Here is a 19544-nt window from a genome sequence, read left to right as displayed (position 1 = left end):
TGCCTAAAATTGCCTTAAAAAAAAAAGAAACTTGTTTTCATTACCTTAGAGTGAGCTGTTTATATCTACACAGGGAGCGGCTCCTGGTCTATGGAGTCCATCATGTTGCAATTTTACATTGGGCCTAGAATGGACATACCAAACTCCAGCTTAAGACAGGTCCATTTGCCTTTTTTCAGTCAGCCTCTGTAGTCAGGAGCACCTCCGCTACGAGCCGAATGGCACAGGAAAAAAACATTTTTATTGGGAAACTGCTATATTCAGTGTTTTTACCGGTTTAAATTCCTGGGTACATTTGTTTTGCAAGGAATAGACCTCTGCAGATAATTCACATCCAAGTAAAAAGCTGCTGAACTTTCGGATATGAAGTGATCGGAGGAAAAATGTAAGCACTCATTAGCAGGTGCTGAGCTAGTGGCCCCCTCAGCGACAAGCCAAACAGTCCTGGAGAAACGCTGATTTGTAACGTGAAACTGTTTAATTCAGTGTGTGGATGGGTTTAAATCACCGGGTCCATTTGTCTTGGAGAGAAAGAGACCTCTGTGGATAATTCAGCCCCTGAAAAAATCTCATGAATAATGAACACTGAACAAATCCTAACCGGGAGTTTGCTCTCGGCACATAGGAGATGTTTCTGCTGGTGGCGATTTGCTATCCTCACTGCTGGATGCCACCAAATCCTACACACTGCTCCTCTAAGAAGGGGAATATTCTCGACAATACTGGAACAATTCAGCCTTTATACCTGGAACACACTGCATGCGTGAGCGGTGCGTGACAGCAACCTTGACGAACTGCAGCGTGTTGCATGCTCGTGGTGCTCACACTGGCAGTGTTGTTCTGCAGGACTGCCTGCTGCTATGAGTTCTGTATTTCCACAGTTGTAAGCACATATTTTGCTCATTTATGAAGCCGTACAGCTCCTGCATTGTCAACAACACGGCCCTGTAAATATTAAATAACAAAATACGTTGTGTCAACAACTGGTGGGATTCTGTCAACAGACATGCCGTCAGAAGAATTTTATTTTGAAACAGAAGCAATGCGAAAACATGTTTATTACTTTTATGCAGTTACACATTTTAACATACAGCACCGATGTACAAACATCTGAAATGTCCCCCAAAGGAAATATGTGACAGTGTCAAAGCAAATAATAATGATAATGATAATAATAATAATTGCAATAATAAGATTAATCACAATAAAACAAAAAACAGGAAGTTAAACGCAAATTTGACGTGCAAAGGGTCTTAAATAAATACAAATGGCAGTAAATAAAATGAAAAAGTATTTAAATACAGCATCAGTCAGGGTATATTCCACATTTCTCACAGTAAATTGACATTTTCACCTCACTCCTCTAATGCCTCTTTAATACCACCATATTTTACACATTTCAAGAACTTCTTCCAAATATTATTTAACTCAGAGGCTGTCTTTCACACTCTATAAGTTAGTTTCTCAAGAGCCAAACTTAATGTTAAGTTTCCTAACCAGTGGCCAAGACAGGGACATCTAACACTTTTCAAAGCAGGAAATGTTGAGATTTTGAAGCAGATATATTTGTATTTTCTCATCTCTGTGACAGTTGAAGACATTGAAACTAATAAAAGGTATAGAGTGGTATAGAGTCAATACAATTATCTAAACACCATTTTCATGGTGTATTTCTGCTGAGAACCACTGTTTTTCCGCAAGCCACCGTTTCTCTAGATTTGCCCCCACCCCCCGACACTCAGGCAGGTAGTGTGTTCCAGGCATCAGTTTCTGACATTCAGAATCAACACACCTGGAGACACAGTTTCCGCTGGGACAGGAAGTAGATGGAAATTGTAATGTGAAAAGTAACTGAAGCTGTCAGACAACAGTAGTGGAGTAAAAAGTACAGCATCTCCCTCTGAACTGGAGTGGAGTAGAAGTAAAGTACAGTCCACCTCTTTTATGTCGTAACACTTGTTTTTAAAAAATGCTATAAATGATCTTCCAGGCATTCAGACCCCAAAAGAAGACGTCCTGATGAATTCCGTCCCAACTACCACCAGGGAAGAGAGGGCCCCCCTCAGGACTTCAGGAGAATGCCAGAGCACAGGACAGCAGGTCCGCCCGGGCCCGAGCACTATAACAGGCCCTTCCACCCCGACAAACCTCCTCCACTGCTGGACCCCCGCTCCCCGCAGGCTCAGAAGTCTCCCCAGGACTCCCGCTCTCCTCCAGAGCGTCCCATAGATCCCAATGTGGCGACAGATCCAAACTGGAACAACAGGAAAACATAAAAATAAGCCAGTGCCGGCTGAGAGGCTGATCTGGGTGTTTGTGTCAGGGGTCAAAGCCACTACATGCTGCTGATGGACAAATCTGGACTTGCCAATCATAAGCTCACAGTTGGAAAGGGAATCAACATGTACCCTCTTTACCAGCAAAACTGTTCTGCTCTTTTCTCCCACTGACTGTGGCTGTGAACGACTTGTGCCCTGAAGGTTTGTTTATCCCGTCATCTCCACGATGAAAAACTTGAGCATCTTTATTTAAATGAATTGACTCAAATCAGTCGACCATGGTAAGACTGAGTGGAGCGCTTATGGATGCTTAGTCCCATGGACTACTTTCTAAGCGGAATTTAGGATAAATGAACTGAAGACTGATCTCAATCCTAAAAGTGCCTGAAGGCGTCGGCCTTTCTGAACGGTTAAATGTATGGGATTATTCCCAAAGGAAGCATGACATGGACATTACGTTTTTTGTGTTTAGCTTTAAGTCTTGCAAATGATGTCATTAGAAGATTTCAATACAAAAGAATGTGTAACGTGTTATCCGCACCTTCAAAATGTTTCTCTTGAACATGTAGCTGACCAGAATCACCGCTGGGGGTAAAATGGCGGTGTGAAGGCACGGCCTATTATGAAATTTGAATGATTAATGAAGCCAGTATGTTTCCTCCAAACACTCGACAGAAAGTTTTAGCAAACTCGTGTTGCTCATGTGTACAAATGATCATTATTTCTGTAACTGTGTAGCGATATAAATCATGGCAATCTTCTTGCTTTGTTCACTTTAACCACTTTCCCTTCTTAGTAGGCCCAATGAAATGGAAGCTCTCTAAGCAGTATTTATTGCAACAACTCGTGCAAAGGCTCATAACACTATGACTTAGAACAATCCTTTATTTAAGCCTTTTAGTATTACGATGGTTAAAAATGGTACTCCACTCCAGTGTAGTTTCATTCACTCATCTTTCCACTTACAGTATGAAAGTACTTAATTATGTCTGAACGCCGTAAAACATTTTCTTTCCTTATCTTTGGTTTGGCGATGCTGGTCGGCTGTTAAAAGGTTATCAGAAGTTGCTGATGACATTTCATTATGTTTATTACCTTTGGCCGCTCTTTTCCTGTGCCAAACCCTCTTTTTTTATGCTTCTCCATTTGTGCCTTATTTATGTGTGTATTATCATACTGTATGTTGTTCATGGACAGTAGCGGGGCCTGGTGCAGGCAGGATGTAGTATTACACTCATGTAAAGGAAATAGCTCTGAGTGAAGTGGTGAAGGGACCATGTATTCTGGTAATCACCATGTTGTTCTGGGGTTTCCAAAAGATTTGATGATTTGGGGGATTTAAAAAAAAAACAAACATCAGTATAATAAAGAAATTGTGTGTGTGTGTGTGTGTGTCCAGGGCACTTAGTCGACCTGTTTCAGCAAACAGCCAGAGCATCTTTTCTTCCACGTTAAGCAAGCTACAGTTCCTGTATCATATGTTCTTTAAGAAAGTCTAAATAATTTATATTTGTGACAAAACCACTCTTCATGAGAAATGTGCTGTACATATGTTTGGACATATGTAATAAACTTTGTTACACAATGAAAATATGTACTGACATTTACTTTTACTTGACTTAAATCTTCCTGATGAATGCATTTTGTTATGATTTTTGCATTGCCAGGGATGTTTGTTTTTTTTTTTAATTAAGAGTTTGGTCTTAAAGGGACAGTTCACCCCAAAGTCGAAAACACATTTTTCCTCTTACCTGTTGCACTATCAATCTCAATTGTTTTGGTGTAAGTTTCAGAGTGTTGGAGATGTCAGCTGTTGAGACACTAGATGGCACTCAGCTTATGGTGCTTAAAATGCCAAAAAAGAAAGAAAGAAGACATTTGAAACACTCAACAGCAATGTCTCTTTCCAAAAGGTAATAGCCCGGTTAACCCTTTGAAACTTGGGTAAATTGGCTTGAAAACATGGGAAGAAGGAAACTTAAAAATTGGTAAAAAAAAAAAAAAAAAAAGAAACTGCAAGATCTGAAAAAGAAAATTACCTGAAAATGGAAATAAAAGAAGAAAAATAAGAAAAAACAAACAAGAAAATGACCACAGAAATTTCTAAATAGTAATAGTCTAAAATAAATAGTATAAATTTTGTATCATGGTCTGAAAAACAAAAATAACTCCATAGTTTTTTCTTTTAGGCAAAATTTCACGTAATTTTCTTGTTTGACTAATTTCTTGCAATTTGTGGGATATTTCTTGCAAAGTTGCTCACGGTCTTTTTCCCCCAAAAATTCTAAAAAAGTCAAACTTCTGAAGTTTAAATGCTTTTGAAAGACATCTGAATGCAGGAGGATGCTGATAATGTTTACATCTTGCACTGTATTGACACAAGCCCCTTGTCCATGAGTAGATGCACGCTTCCTTCTGCACTGTGATCTTTGGTGGGTGTAGTTCAGTAGAAGGGAAGTGGCTTGGCACTCCTTTCAGTTTTCACTCCTTTCTTATTGCTAGAAGCCACTAAATCCTACACACTGGACCTTGAAACACAATTAAATCGTAATAATTTTAATCCATTTAATACAAGGAATAAGAATGGTGTTTATAATTTTAATATAATGTTCAGACCTGGTCTCCAGCTCAAAAATTGTTAAAGAGGTCTTCAGAGACCTCCTTAGTTAAGAGTGAATAGAGGAGACAGCAGGAGAAATCATTGGTACACAACTAGCACAACTTTATGACCATAATCCTAGCACATCTACCTCCTCTGGCAGTAGTCCTCTCTAGCATTGGTCTGCACGGCTACCGAAACACTGATGCAAGGCCAAGTACCCCCCAACGTGCTAGTTTTTGATAGCCCCACGTGATGTGCGTTTCACTACCCTCTGTCAACTAACCTGTATAACATAACAGTGAAAAAATTGAGGACTAACTAAGGAATGTTTTCTTTGTAAAGACCATCTCACCTGAGCACACCAATAAACGTCCCGAACACAGAAAATTAGGAAAAAATAAGAAAATACAGGCAGAGTATCTGCAGAAGTAATACATTGCCACACACTTCTACCATGTTATATATGATGATTAGGAGGGATTTGATTTATTTATTTATTACAGAAAATCCTGCAGAGTATCTTTAAATTTGGGGTAAAGTCATGTTCAGTTATTTAATACAAAACTTTTAATTTTACTTTACACTAAGATTTCATAGTTTTTTGACTCATAAGTCAAAATTTAGGAACATTCTTGAGACGTCTTACTTCAAATATCTGCTCATGTTCACCACTACGTCTTTACAGCAGGGGGCAGTCAAGCACTGCACATTTTCATAAGAAAACACACACAGGCCAATTTTAAAAAATGCTCTCACACAAACAGAGACAAAACGGCACCTCATTAACAAGACATTTTCTTTAATTCAATAAATAATTTACATTATAAACAGCTGGTGTGTGGCACCACAATTGCTTTACATACAAATACAGTTTGATCTTTCTGGCATTTCCCATTCAGCTATTATTTTTAAACTCTTTTCTACCATTACAAGTCCGACACAAACAAAATAAGAGCTAAATGGATAAAGAAAACATAAAGTGCTTTAAACTCAGAAACATGAGCACCCCAGAACATGTTCCTACATTCCCTTTCTAAATGAGGTGGGCTGCATTCAGGATGGTTTACATCAAGTGATGACAACCAGCGTGTTATCACGTCCTCCAGGCTAGTATACTGTACAAAGTAAAGACTAGTTTGTTCTGTGGTGTTCATGCTTCTGCAAAAAATCCCTTTTCAAATTAAAAAAAAAGTTTCACATTCACCAAAACATCTGATGTACAAAAAACAGGAGTGATAGATTCAAAACACAACTGGTAATATACAAATTTTAAACTCACAAAACGTATGTACAATCTCACATTTCACTTGTAGAACCATATACTGTAAAACTCACAACACAAATTACATCTATTAACACAAGATTCAACATTACAATCACTTGTTTGTATGATTTTCTTTTTTCTTTTTAGTCAAACTGCACCATTACATGTTCCAAATAGCAGTAGTAAGGCCTGCCGAATACTTCAGTGTAAAGGATAAATGACTGAAAAAGTGTGCCCGAGGAGTAACAGGGAGGACTTACACATTAGCAGGTACTGCAGCCAAAGTTCAAATGGAAAGTGTTATCATGAAACACAAGAAAAGCAAAGGTGAGAGTGCTAAAACGGAAACTAACGCTGCGTTTACAGTGTGTTACTGTACTGCAAATTCACCCACAAACACCAGTTATATACTGTTAAGAACCCCCCCCCCCCAGTGTGAATATTTAAGACTGAAAGCTGGAAATTTAGTAGTAAGGGAAATGTTGGCACAAGGGCTTGTTCTTTGGCAATGACTTAAGCCATGAAATCACGTCTACAGACATATGCTTATCATTTACGCACCGAGCCACAGTCAGGTCAGCACACTGCGAGTCTATAAAGCGCTGAAGTGACTGGAGGTGACGTCTTTATAGCTAATACTAACAGCATCTACACCACTGCGGCTCGAAATGGAGTTTAAATTTACAAACTGCTATCAAAGAGGTGTCTCAGTTTGATTGGTTGATCTACATTCTGTAAACGCTATGAAGTGCCCTCAGCTAAGTTTATTCTGTTGCTTTTCTTGTCAGCTACATTCACATCACAGATACAAAACACGGTCTGATCAACAGCTCCAACAATAGACTGGAAGTCTTTATGAAAAATGAAAAGAGATTATTTTTATCAGTTCTCTTTTGGGAGTTGCTACTTGGCTGATAAGGGGTCGTTTTGACAGACCGTTGGAGCGCCTCATCTTTTCTATTTCTGCTAATTTTTTGGGTGCAACTGAAAAAACATGGGAAAGGTTTCTCCCACTGGAGATTAGCGATCTTGTTTCTGCGAACTCCTGCACCCTCAAACACGCAAAATTAACCACTGACGCTGAATTCTGCACACATGTTGCACTAACGCGCGCGCGCGCACACACACACACACACACACACACACACACACACACACACACACACACACACACACACAACCTAACAATATGACCCATTAATCTCCACAGCAGACAACTGGAGACGCTGCTCTGACATCCTTTTGGCTGAGTGTTTCCTCCAAAAGGCTCAGGCTTTTCCAAAGCTGGAAACTAATCAAACATAGAGCTGCTTCTGGCCTTAGGTTAACAAAAGCCCCTGTCAGGTCCTCCCGCTCTGCCACATGAGCCACGGAGAGCTTCACTGGCTTGGCACCAATGAGTGGATCGGGGGGGAGGGAGGATCAGCAAACTCTTCTTTCTGCAAAAGATCATCTTGTCCGGCTTCCCATAGGTATGCACGGCCGCTGAGAATGTGGGATTTAATCCCAGGTGGATATCCTGAGCTCTGGAGTGGCTGGGCTCTCTCACCGCTGCTCTCATCAAAGACCAGTCCCATGAAGCAGCTAAACACATGTGATGATAGGTGGGAGCACGGTGACCTCGCCTCGTCATCAGACTGAAGTCAAGACATGACAATACTACTAAAATGAGGGCTGCGACGGCCCTGCTGGCAAACCAACGGTCACATCACAGAGCCGGAGCAGAGGAGAGAAGCCGATGGACGACACAGCGATGGTACTAACACTCACTGACAGATGCACCATGACGACACTGTTGTAAAGGGACTATAGATGAACTGTGCAACACTCAATCCACAATAAGACAGCAAGGAGGTTAATGAAGAGGAGTGACGGGAAATCTTTGCCCATCTGTGCTGCGTTTCCCGTAAAAGCATCCTTTTCAAAGATGTGGTATCTCTTGCTATTTGAGTGGAGCATTTTCACATCCTCAAAGGCGTAGTAGGCTGCCATGGTGAAGTTTATGTCTCCAGAGGAGAGGAGGTCAAACACGCAGGACTGAAAGTACAGGTCCTCCACTGGTAGCCGCTCTTTGCACTTGGCTTTGGCGGACTGATAGGTGAAGCCGTGTGCCGCCGTGCCGCTCCTGCTCCTTCCTGCGCTGTGGGCCTCCGCTGCTCGAGCCTTGAAGTTCCTGAAGTCGATGCGCTGGTTGGCGGGACAGCCGTGAAGACACAGGTACAAGTCCTGGTTATCACCTTCCTCGGCCGAGTTTACGACTTCCTCCGGCATCCGCACAGCAAAGGTCAGGTAGCGGCCGACCTGCCGCACCACTATGGTTGTTCCTATGTACCTGGCCTGAATCTCCACGTGCTGCCCGGGAACCTTCTCCACCACGCGTAGGGTGTTGGCCCCGTGGCGATCCCCTCCGTTCTTTGAGCCATCTGCAAACGCAGCTGGCAGCTCATCTGTTTCTGCGTGATACATCTTCTGATCCACACACTCCTGGAAGTTCTTAAAGATGATTGTCAGCTGCAGGGGGACAGAAAGTGGAAAAAATATCATTAATGCAAGTATTCAATCATTAGTTGCTGTTTTTTTGGGTCACAACAGAATCTAAAGCAATTAAAATTAAAATTTAAGCATCATATTTTTTTTTTTAAAAAAAGGAAGTGCTTAAACTTTTGTAAAAGTTTGTGCAATATGTGCCATCCACCCCATAACCCCACTTAAGTGTCACATTTCAGCGCTGGCTCAACATGGGGGAGGCCAAGGTAAACGCCCTCAAAAAACACGAGTCTCGGCCATGTAAAAATCAGGCCTCAGTTTGCAGACACAAAGACGATCCATTCATAGCGCTGAAGAACCTGCCTGTGAACCCCAGAACTATGCTCCAGGGAGTGGCGTCGGGCCAGGACGCAGTGATATACTCTGCAGCTAATTAAGTGAGACCGCTCAGGACTCTGCAAGCTTGGTTTCATCAGGACACCAATGAGCCATTGTCAGGACAGCCTAGAGACTCTGATGTCTGCTCGCTTGGGACAGAGGACAGGGGGGACGTCTGCAGAATACTATATTAGCCTGACAGTTCCTCTGCTGCACCAGCTCTGTCTCCATTCCCCCCTTCCCTCGGGTAACATTTCCCACCTACATTAACTTCTGTTTTCTTCCCTGGATCATTTCTAAAGCTTTTAATGAAAACAAACAAAAGAAAAATGCCTCTATTATCCCTGCATCAGAATGAAGATGAAAATAACCAGACAGTTTTATTTGCTGTAGCCAGAGCAATGCAGCAACACAGAGCTCTGCTAATGCAGATCTTTTTACCAGAGGGGCCTTGTTTGCACAGGTGGCATTGGCTGCTGCCTTGTTTTTCCTTTGTCCAGAATCAAGATCTTAAAAAAGCTGTCTCATTTGCTTCCAAGAACAGCAACATAAAGAAATGTCATTACTTTAAAAGCTAAAATCCCACAAACGCTTAATAGAGTGTCATTAAGAAACCCTGATTGCAGAAAATTATACTTTCTACGAATGTGATTAAGGACAAAGTCCTCTTATACCTCAGTCTAAATACATCAGTTGTGATACTCTGCAAAGTGGCTGTGGTCCACAATCACAGCTGTCAAAACTTTGCCAAATCTAGACCAACTCTACTTTAATATGCCAACAACAAAAACTCCTACGTCTTTGTTTTTGACCTCAAGTTTTACTGAAAGCCATTTCAGAAACAGCAAACTAAGAGATGCACCATTAAACAAAACAACAATCCTGAGGAATGTGCTGCTGATAAATCTATAAAAGAAAATATCTCATAATGTCACGAAAATATCTACAATTTCGTGCAGACACAACACTCCTTCATGTAGTGTGCTCAGCATGGACTCTGTTCTAAGTAGGCCAAACATCAGCCTGAGCTGTCCACTGTGAAAAGTGAAAATGGAGCCTCGTGTTAACATTTGACGCAGCCCTGCTGTTCTAACACTAACATATCATTTATAAAGCTTATCAAGATCTTTGCGATTGGGCTGGGTTTGGCTTCTTTATCTGTTATTATGGACCTCATCCAAACACTAACCAGAGTCCAGTCTGACAGAGGCAGCTCTCACCAGCAGACCACATGGACACAAACTAAAATATGAACGGCAAGATGTTTAAATGCAGCACTGACAAAAAGTCACCAAGAACAAAAACAAAATCAACACATCAAGGTGCAACTAACGATTGTCATAAATTCAGATTAACTTGTTGATTTTTAAAAATGATTTAGCCTAGAAAATGTCAGTAAATGCTAATTTTTCACACATTTACATCGCACAAATGATTTTTTGTTCTGTTGTTTGTTTTACCAACAGTCCAAACTCAACACATATTCAAAATAAAATGATAAAAATCAGATAAATACTTATAAATGACTTCAGTGATTAACTGGTTATCACAGTTGTGGATGAATATTTGTCTGTTGATTGTAGTGCTGAAACGACTGGTTGGTTAGTTGATTATTAAGCTTGTTCCAGCTTCTCAGATGTGCATTTCTTTATCTTAAATTGAATATCAAACCACATATTTTGAGGTTTGGGACTGTTGGTCAGACAAAACAAGACATATGAGGATGTCACAGGGGAAAATTGTGTATTTAATGGAGAAAATAATCATCAGATGAGTCGATAAATTAACATTATTGTTAGATGCAGCCCTTGTTAATAAACTACATGTTCAGTAGAGTTGTAGTTTCTAACCTAAGTGGACCATACTGACATGGATACAGGACAAACAGGAGGAATCCCCACCTTGCTCGTGGCGGTGGCCAGAGACCCCGGCACTACAGGTGTGTTGGTCACCTGGACGGACAGGTATTTGTTGTGGATGAGTGGCCAGGCTCCTTCCACCTTACACGTCTGGAAGTCGTCACCAAATGTCCGGAGGTGTGGGTCTCCAAAGAAGCCACAGTGGGTGTAGTTGGGCGGCGCTGTGTTGCGTGGAAGACTGCGCTCATAGTGGCACACTTCGGGGCCATCTGAGCGTTCCTGGCTGTCGGGCAGGAGCGGCGGGGGCGGAGGAGGAAGTGGGGTGCGGGCACGAGGTTGGGAAGTGGGCCCCTCCTTGGAGCAGTTGTGTTGGCTCATGAGATCCTCTATGCCATGCTGGGCGGAGTGGTATGCCAAGTCCCCCCTGCAGGTACGCGCAGTCCGGCGTACACAACTGTTGTATGCCCGCAGCGCGGTGCAAAACTCCTCCTCTGGTCCAGAGTTTGAGGTGGAGGCCCAAAATTCAGAGTTACACTTGAGGATCTTGCACTGCAGAGTCGCTGTCAGGGAGGAACAAGACATGGGTTAACAAAAGAAGCCAGAGAAACATGATAATGACACAGAAAAGTTATAAATAGATTTTGCTTGTTGTAGGCAGCAGTTCAAAAACTGAAAATCCATATAATACAGTATCTAAAACAAGAATAATCAAGATTTTTTTCCAACTAGCTATCATGAATGCAAACGAATGCCAATGCTTAGACAGCCATTGCTGTGAGGCTGCAGTGCCAAATGTAGTCTTACTTTTCTTACATACTACATTTCAAATTATACGCATTATAATAATTGTAACAAAACTGTAGTTCCTATCTTTTGCCACATACTTTGCTTTGTCTGTCATTTGGAATCTGGTTAAAAAATTGTAAAAAATACTCAAACGCTAAAGGATGGACTAGATAAGGATAGCATAATCGTACTGTATGTTGCTGCTGAGTTTGTTTATGAACCATTCAAACTGACAAATTACATCTATACTTGTACATTTTTACAGCATGAAACTTTGTAATTCTGAGCAAATGGTGAACTAAACCTTTATATAGAAAAGCATAAAAGCAGGTCTGAACCTCCCTTGGGTCAACCTGGGTAATTGTAGCGTACTTCCATTTCACACCCAGTGGCTTAGAGTTTATGTAAAAGTATAAATGCCATTTGAGATCCCAATCTGCACCTTTAGTGATAGTAAAGGCCGCTTGACCGTAGATTGTTGTCTCCAGCTTTATTGCCACATCCGGCCAACTCTTTACACAAACATTCTTTAAACATTTCTCAGGATGCCCTGTTGCCACACCATGTTTGACCAGTATTAACTCTGACTAATATAAGTATTTGAATGGGCTGTGAGAAGTTTCACCCAGTGTCTCAAGGGAGGGGGGAAAGCAATATCAACACTTTGAAGTCACACTTTAAACAATATCTCTCCTGACCGCAGCTCTCCCTCCAACACCCACACTGCCTCTGCGTTTACCAGCCGTTTGATGGATGGCAATAAATTAATCTAGATCTTGACGATCAGTGCATTATCACTTTGTTGTTTGACAGTAAGTGACTTAAGAGGGAAACTGATAAGGGTTTGGCAAGTGTGCAAGGTGAGTTGAATGAGGTGTCCCCACTGCAAAAAGTGGCTCACTTTAATTGTCATATTACATGGATATTAAGTCACTTTAAATGCAAAATATGGATTTCTTATGTAACATTACGCTGCCTCTTCTAAAGCTCACTGGACCTTTTGAAAATCATGTCCAGAATTGCTTTTTTTTGGTGGACTTTAAACATTTCAACAGGCAAATGCAAACCATAATACCACCATCACATTTTGAGCAAGAAAATGTCTTTTAATTTCAAGGGCATAAATCAAAACATCTCAAAATTTATGCCAACTTGAAGTTTGAAAAATAAAGTTATTTCAAGGAGCCTAAGTGAAATACTGAGGCATGCACCATCCCCCAAACAAAACAAGGGCTGAGGGCTGCAGGAGCTCCAAAGAGACCTCTCACTTTGTTTTGCCTTCCTCTAATAAAATAAAATAACACAAAACACTTAAACTAGTCGAGCTTTGCCTTGCAATGGCATGATTGCTCACTCTTAAGCCTGTTGTAATATTTTCCAAACATCCAACCTTTTCCAGACGTCTGTAAGTAAGCGCTTCGCCCTAAATCTCTGAACCAGTGAATTTGAATATTTTTTTTCATGGAGTTTTGTGGGATACCAATTGATTTGTACGACGGAGTATACATATTTCGCTACTTTAAAACAATTTGCGAACTTTAGCAAAACAAAAACAAAAAAACAAAAAAAAACCCTCATCATTTTTAAGTGCACTTAGTATCTGTAGTTCATTTATTATGTCACCAAAATATTTCGGCTCATAAGTAGTTGCGGAACTTGCTCGCAAAAGTGAAAAAGTAGTTCGTGAACGCAAAAACTGTTACGTTACGTTTACGTTTAACATGTAATGACGTTAGGTAATTTAAACTATAGCAGTATTTCCAGCCATAGCAGTAATTTAAACTATAGCAGTGAAACAGTCGGTCGCCTTTTTAAAAACTTTAACTTTTTAATTTACAAGTAAAAAAGTAGCATCTTACCGGAGGGGAGGAGGGAGAGAAACACCGCAAGGACTCTGCACACGTCAAGCGCCGAGGGTCTTCCTCTTTTCCCCATAACCATCCATCCAGCTCGGGGTCGCACTTCACTCCTCTCCCTGGTCAAACCGGATTAAGGAAGGACAGAGGAGAAGAGTTAGAGCCGCCGAGTCCTCGCTGAGAAAACCCACAAAAAGTCCATAAAAGAGGCCTGAAGTCGCTCCCGCCTTTTCATCACTATGTGGTGAGAAGTTTTTGTATTTTTGGCCTCTTTAGTATGATGTTTGGCTCAGCCGCTACAGCTCAGTTAGCTAGCTAACACTCAATGCGGGACAAACGGCTGAGAGAAGCCAGGCAATCTGTCTTCCTTTTAGGGAGTGTCGAGAAGGTGCAGCCTGTGTTAGCCAGCGGACACACTGAACCAATCACGGCTGCCTGTTCTGCCCTTAAACCCCCTCTCCAAGTTTCAAATTACAACTCAATGTGCAGACTTGTTCGACGACGACCGAGTCTTAGCGACCCGCAGAGTACTCGTCCTCACAGCCCTGAGAGAGGCGTCACCAGTGCCATTCTCTACAGAGCGTGCTGAAAGTAATACAGAGCTAAGAGGAGGAAAAGAACCAACAACATTTGACGAAAATGTCACGTTTATTCCCTAAAAGCTGTAGATTATATGATTTGACATTCATATCAGCTCTCACTACTGTGTTTGGCACACCTGTGCCATATGTGCATCACCAGAAATGGTGGCTGCAAGCCAAGTTATCCTTTTCAACCCAGCACTGGTAGAGCAGTTAGCTTACATAGAGCAACCAAAGCCCAATCAACTCTGTTTTACATTAGAGTGGTAACTCTAAAATTTTATAAAAATGCTAAATTTGTCAAACTTAATTTTAGATCATTTCAAAACAGTTTAAAGGTCCTGCATGGGACTAGCATAAAGTGGGCATGTTTGTAAAGAAGAGACTTATGGGTACCCATAGAATTAATTTTTATTCAAATGTCTTGAGAATAGAAATCAAGGGACCCCTGTGAAATGACAATGACAGTTTTCTGTCACCAAAATTTAGCCCAACTTTGTTTTTATTCATCCCACTTCTTGGGAAGCTAGCGTGACGTGGTTTGTACCACTTCCTCTAGTCTTCCAGTTTCATATGGTAACTGTGTCATCACTATAGCTTTGAAACTCAGCTCTGTATAGCCTCTTAGAGCAGGGATGTTGGCCTGTGATTGACTTGATTTAAAAAAAAAAGTTATTAAAGACCTTAGTTGCATCACATGTTGATGCTGACAGCCCTAATTACGATATACGCGTGATGAAATAGTGAAACTGTAAGAACAAGCAGTCTTGACATTCATGTATAGAACTGGAACAAGCTGTTCAAGAATATACATAATTAGGGCTTGAACTAACTCGTACGTTTCTTAAAGATTTATCTGCTCATTTTCTTAGTGGCCGTTAAACAGCAAGGGTACTTTCATAAAACGTTAAACTTTGGTTATGGTTCGGCCTTTCATTCACATTACAAAAGCATTTTGAGGGCCTGAAAATGCAATCTGTGAATCCGGGTTCCAGAGTGAAATCTTTTGAAAATGCCATCCTGTCTGTCGCTGCGAGAACTGGCAATGCGTGGATCCTGTGACAACGGTGATTTCACGCCCACACTACAGGCGCATGGTGTTCTTCTGTAGTGTGCCATTACAAAGTTACACCACCAACTACTGGCCTGGCATGCAAACTACAGCGTTTTTGGTCATTTTCATGGATCCGTGTACAAAAGGGGCGTTCTCACAATGTTATATGAACGGATTTTTTTGAACCGCAAATGAAAGACTTTTCCATTTTTTGTAGGGCCGTTCTTTCTAAACATGGCCTTAATTACTAATTTTGTCTATAAAATGTGAGAAAATAATAAGAATTGCCCATTACAGTTTCTGAAAGCCAAAGCTGGCATATTCAAACTGGTTGTTTTGTGTCTTAAACCTAAAGGATTTAGTTTTCATACATGGCAAACAACTTCTCATGTTTAACAAAGTGGAACTATCATAAATACAGCACTTTTGCTATGATTATCCCTTTATGATTAGTCAGTTATCAAAATAATTAGCAGTTAATTTTCCATTGACTGACACATTGATATCGCCAGAGTTTCAGCTCAATGTGTGATACTGTCTAACTCTCCGGTGCATTGTCAGCTTGACAAAGGGTAAATATAAAAATGGGCGACCTGCAAGGGTTATTATGGAATTTAACCTCCAAAAGAATCAAATCAAACCATGAGTGTAGGTTTTGTTTCAGTATTGGGGAGGAGAATTTAGAATTAATATCTAAAACCCCATTTCGTGTTATATGCCTCTAATCATGTGATATAAACTAGTCCTTGAGTTGTCAAATGACCAAAATTCTACGTTAACATTCAGAGAGCATGAGCTGTGTGATCTCAATGAAAACTGCCGCACTCTGGATGGAAATATGTACTTAAGGTAAAAAGATTTAACTTGCAAAACAAACCACAAGGATTGCTGTAGTTTAAACACCAACAATAAGACAAGGAACCATAAGAAGTGATTTGACTTTAGATTCATACGTACAGTACGTTTTTGCATATTTGTTTAAAGGATTTGAATACATTTCTACCACTGATCAGGAGAGTGGGCAGTGATCCCCTCCTCTTATAGCACCTCCTTTGATTGTCTTGTACAAATGACACAGTACTGCCGTCTTTTCTTGCCATTTAGACCGAAATACACACAGATGGATGGCTGCACACTCAGGTTGTGCCTGGCTCTACAGTGTTTTTCCATAGCGCGGTGAATGTCTTTGTGAATGCTGTCCCTCTGGTGGATGATGGATACATTTATGTACAATGAGGTCTGAGCCTACACATGTTTTCAACAAGGGTGGCCCTATGCAGACTGATTTCCAGCTCCAATACGCCATGTATTCCCATCTGAAGTCAATGACTGCAGCTGAAAGGTATAAGCCTGGCTGTGATGTGTTTTGAATAATTGTGGAACAGTTTTTTGGCACTTTAGTAGCAACACTATGGATGTAGAAGCAAACTAGAAAAATATATTGTCCTATGACATTCTAAGGGCATAGAAATATATTTAAGTTTGACAGATGTTAGTCAACCGTACGTTTGAAAAGCTTAGAATCCTTGTTTCTGTGTCACATCTGGAAAAAGATGATGAACAAGACGTTAATATGGTATGTTTCAACCCTGCTCATATAATTAGTCATTTCCGAGCATTTGTCATGAAAAGATTTCTGAAATCCCAATAATAACAGGTAAACTCTGGTATTCAATAATAGATATCTAGAGATATTTATGGATGACTGAAATCATTTGCAAAGTGACAGTGAAATTAGGGTTGCAACAAAAAATTTTCATTTTTGATTTATCGGCAGATTATTTTTGCGTTTAATCGGTTAATTGTATAGTTTATACAAGGTTAAAAAAATTGAGAAAAATGTTCATTACTATCCACCAGAGTCCAAATTCCTTCTTTTGTCCACCCAAGGACTCTTAATTCTCTGTGATACAGGCTATGTAAAAGAAAAGCTGCAAATTCTCAAATTTAAGAGACGAGGACCCGCAAATGTCTGACATTTTTGCATGAAAAATGTCTGAAACGATTATTCGATTATCAAAATAGTTAATTCTCTCTCAATCGATGATTCGATTAACCGACTCATTGTTGCAGCTCTAGTGACAATGATCCTAGAGAAATTAATTATTTTACAGATTTCTTACATATATATTAATGGATAGCGACTTATTTTGATGTCCAAAATCAATCTTCAGTTAGGACAGTTATTCTTTATTACCAATAAGAAATATCATAGTTTTAGTGTGTAAATGATTAATCAATTAATAGAGCAGTCATTTCACGGGGAAAAAAAATGATTAAACAGCTGTTTTGATAATCAATAAAATCAATTAAGCCACATGTTGAGCAAAAATATCAGACATTCTCATGGTTTCAGCTTCTCAAGTACAAAGATCCACTGTTTTTCTCATTTCAAATCACTGTCAAATGAAAGGCTTTGGCTTTGGGGCTGTAGAAGCAATTTGAAGACATCATCTTAAGCTCTGGAAAATTGTGATGCCATTTTTTACTGTTTTCTGATATTTTATAGAGTTAACAATCAATCTATGGTGGACATAATGATAACCTGCAGCCCTTATTCTCACCACAATGGCTCATTTTATCAGTTTGACAACCACCAATCAAAATGAGGTTAGAACCTCTTCTCCTCATTAGCCTTTTCTTGTCAAGCGTTTGCCATCGGCTATGTTTTGGCTTTTGAACGACAGTTTTAGTAACGGATCAATCGATAGATTGTTTGATGGCCTTTTAATTGATTGATTTTTAACTATAGGGTTTACTAACACCTCTTTTTAGCGAATCAAGCAAATCATGTATGAATTAGGACATGTTGCCACAGAGAGATTTCTACAGAGACATCATCAGAGGCCAGTAAGGTTCTCCAAATGCTGTGACTGGTAAAGGAGACATAAAAAAACAATAAAACATCTCCATAAATACAGTATATAATCCAATATTATGAATAGCAGCTTTAAATCTCTGATATCACCTGTCAAACCTGACACCACTTTGACATTTCCACACACTAAATATGCTGTCGTGTAAGTAATATTGATGAGCTGCAGCTCTTCTCCAGTGTTTCATGATTTGCACTAGCCTGCATTTTTTTCTGTGCATGTGTCTTAACAGTCACAGCGGACTGATCCTCTTTTCCAACAGATGGCGCTTGTCAAGAGCTCTGATATGAAACCTCAAATCATGACACAAACGCACATGGCATTATGAGGACACCCAAACCTGTCATTATATTTGATCTTTATGGACAGCTCGGTTATTGGTCTAATTACATGCTGTCATGCAATTAGGCTTTCAGAGGTGTAAATGTGCAGCCAGCAGGCGCGTTTCAATTGTTGCACCGCTCTAAAGAAGACCATCCTTTTTTTGTTTTGTTTTTAATATTCGGCATGTTGAGAGTAATAAATGCTTTATACAATATGGTTAATAAAATAGCGCAGCATCCATCGATATTTAAAACGATACGAGTCAAGTGATTCATGTGTATTTTTGTGTGACAGCAGCAATGGATCAAGTTCTCGATATTGCCGAAATCCAGCTCCCCTGACTGTATACATCTGGCTGTAAAATAGACACATTTTAGAACACGCAGATACGGTTTGAAACGCCAGCAAGAAAAGCAAACACCGTCAAGATTCGTGCGTAAAACAAACTTATAAAATGTAGGTTAAAATCCAACTAAACCAACCTTGGCGACTGCATGGGCTCTCCGCGACTCTGGGAGTCCTGCAGGAACCCTGAGGACAGCGAACAGGAGTGAGAGGAAGCAGACTTCTAAAAATTCTCCCCCTTTAAAAAAAAAAAAACAAAACAAAACAAAACTCGAACTCGTCCTGTGTGTCACTGTAATCCGAAATCAAACGTACCCAGCGGCTTTCTGAGTGTTAAATCCAGCAGTGCGTGCATGGTATCCACCGATCTGCGTCTCGGGGAAACGAAAGTGCTCTTTTTCTCTCGTTAGTTGGGATTCATTTAAACAGCCACTTCAAGCCACCCGGAGGGGAACTCAGATCTCTGCAGCCATTGCTTAACTCATTTGATTATCGGTCGATCGGAAAGGAGACATTATGATAGATTAAGTCCAGTAATTGCCCTCATCCGCGCGCTGAATCCAAATTGTTAGTTATGGTCGACGTCGGGGAGAAAAAAGCCCTGAGGGCAGAGCTGCTGCTGCTGCTGCTGCGTACGGCCCGACCCGCTGTCTGGATGTTGTGAAATGGCTAGTTAGAAAGTGTGAGAGAGACAATGATCGGCTCTGCATGACGCCGCTGGGAGCCCCAAATCTCAGCTGTGGACCCCCCCCCTCCTTTTTTTTTTTATAGTTGTTCACTCTTTGGGAGATAGGAGTCATGAAACAGTGTAGGCTACTGTAGTGTTATTTTCTGTTAGATCAAGTAAAACTAA

At 40.5% G+C, this 19544-nt stretch overlaps 2 protein-coding genes across 3 annotated transcripts in view; one reads left to right on the top strand and one right to left on the bottom strand.

Moving 5' to 3' along the window:
* Window positions 1-3870, top strand: part of chd2 (chromodomain helicase DNA binding protein 2) — a 29587-nt gene extending 25717 nt beyond the window's left edge. For both annotated transcript variants that reach the window (XM_042496845.1, XM_042496846.1), the window contains one exon: window positions 1991-3870. In XM_042496845.1, the coding sequence (XP_042352779.1) occupies window positions 1991-2276 (286 nt within the window). In that variant the 3' untranslated portion in view covers window positions 2277-3870. The remainder of the gene's footprint in view (window positions 1-1990) is intronic.
* A 1789-nt stretch (window positions 3871-5659) lies between these two features.
* On the bottom strand, window positions 5660-19317 carry rgma (repulsive guidance molecule BMP co-receptor a). The gene is made up of 5 exons (XM_042496743.1): window positions 19007-19317; window positions 18829-18877; window positions 13515-13630; window positions 10912-11429; window positions 5660-8656 (listed from the first exon to the last, which is right to left on the bottom strand). Exons 1-5 carry the CDS (start codon window positions 19044-19046, stop codon window positions 7952-7954), a joined length of 1428 nt encoding a protein of 475 aa, XP_042352677.1. The 5' UTR covers window positions 19047-19317; the 3' UTR covers window positions 5660-7951.
* Window positions 19318-19544: the final 227 nt, after the last annotated feature.

Source organism: Plectropomus leopardus, chromosome 11 (assembly GCF_008729295.1).
Source record: "Plectropomus leopardus isolate mb chromosome 11, YSFRI_Pleo_2.0, whole genome shotgun sequence".
NCBI lineage: Eukaryota > Metazoa > Chordata > Actinopteri > Perciformes > Serranidae > Plectropomus > Plectropomus leopardus.
This window is presented reverse-complemented; position numbering and strand designations above follow the sequence as displayed.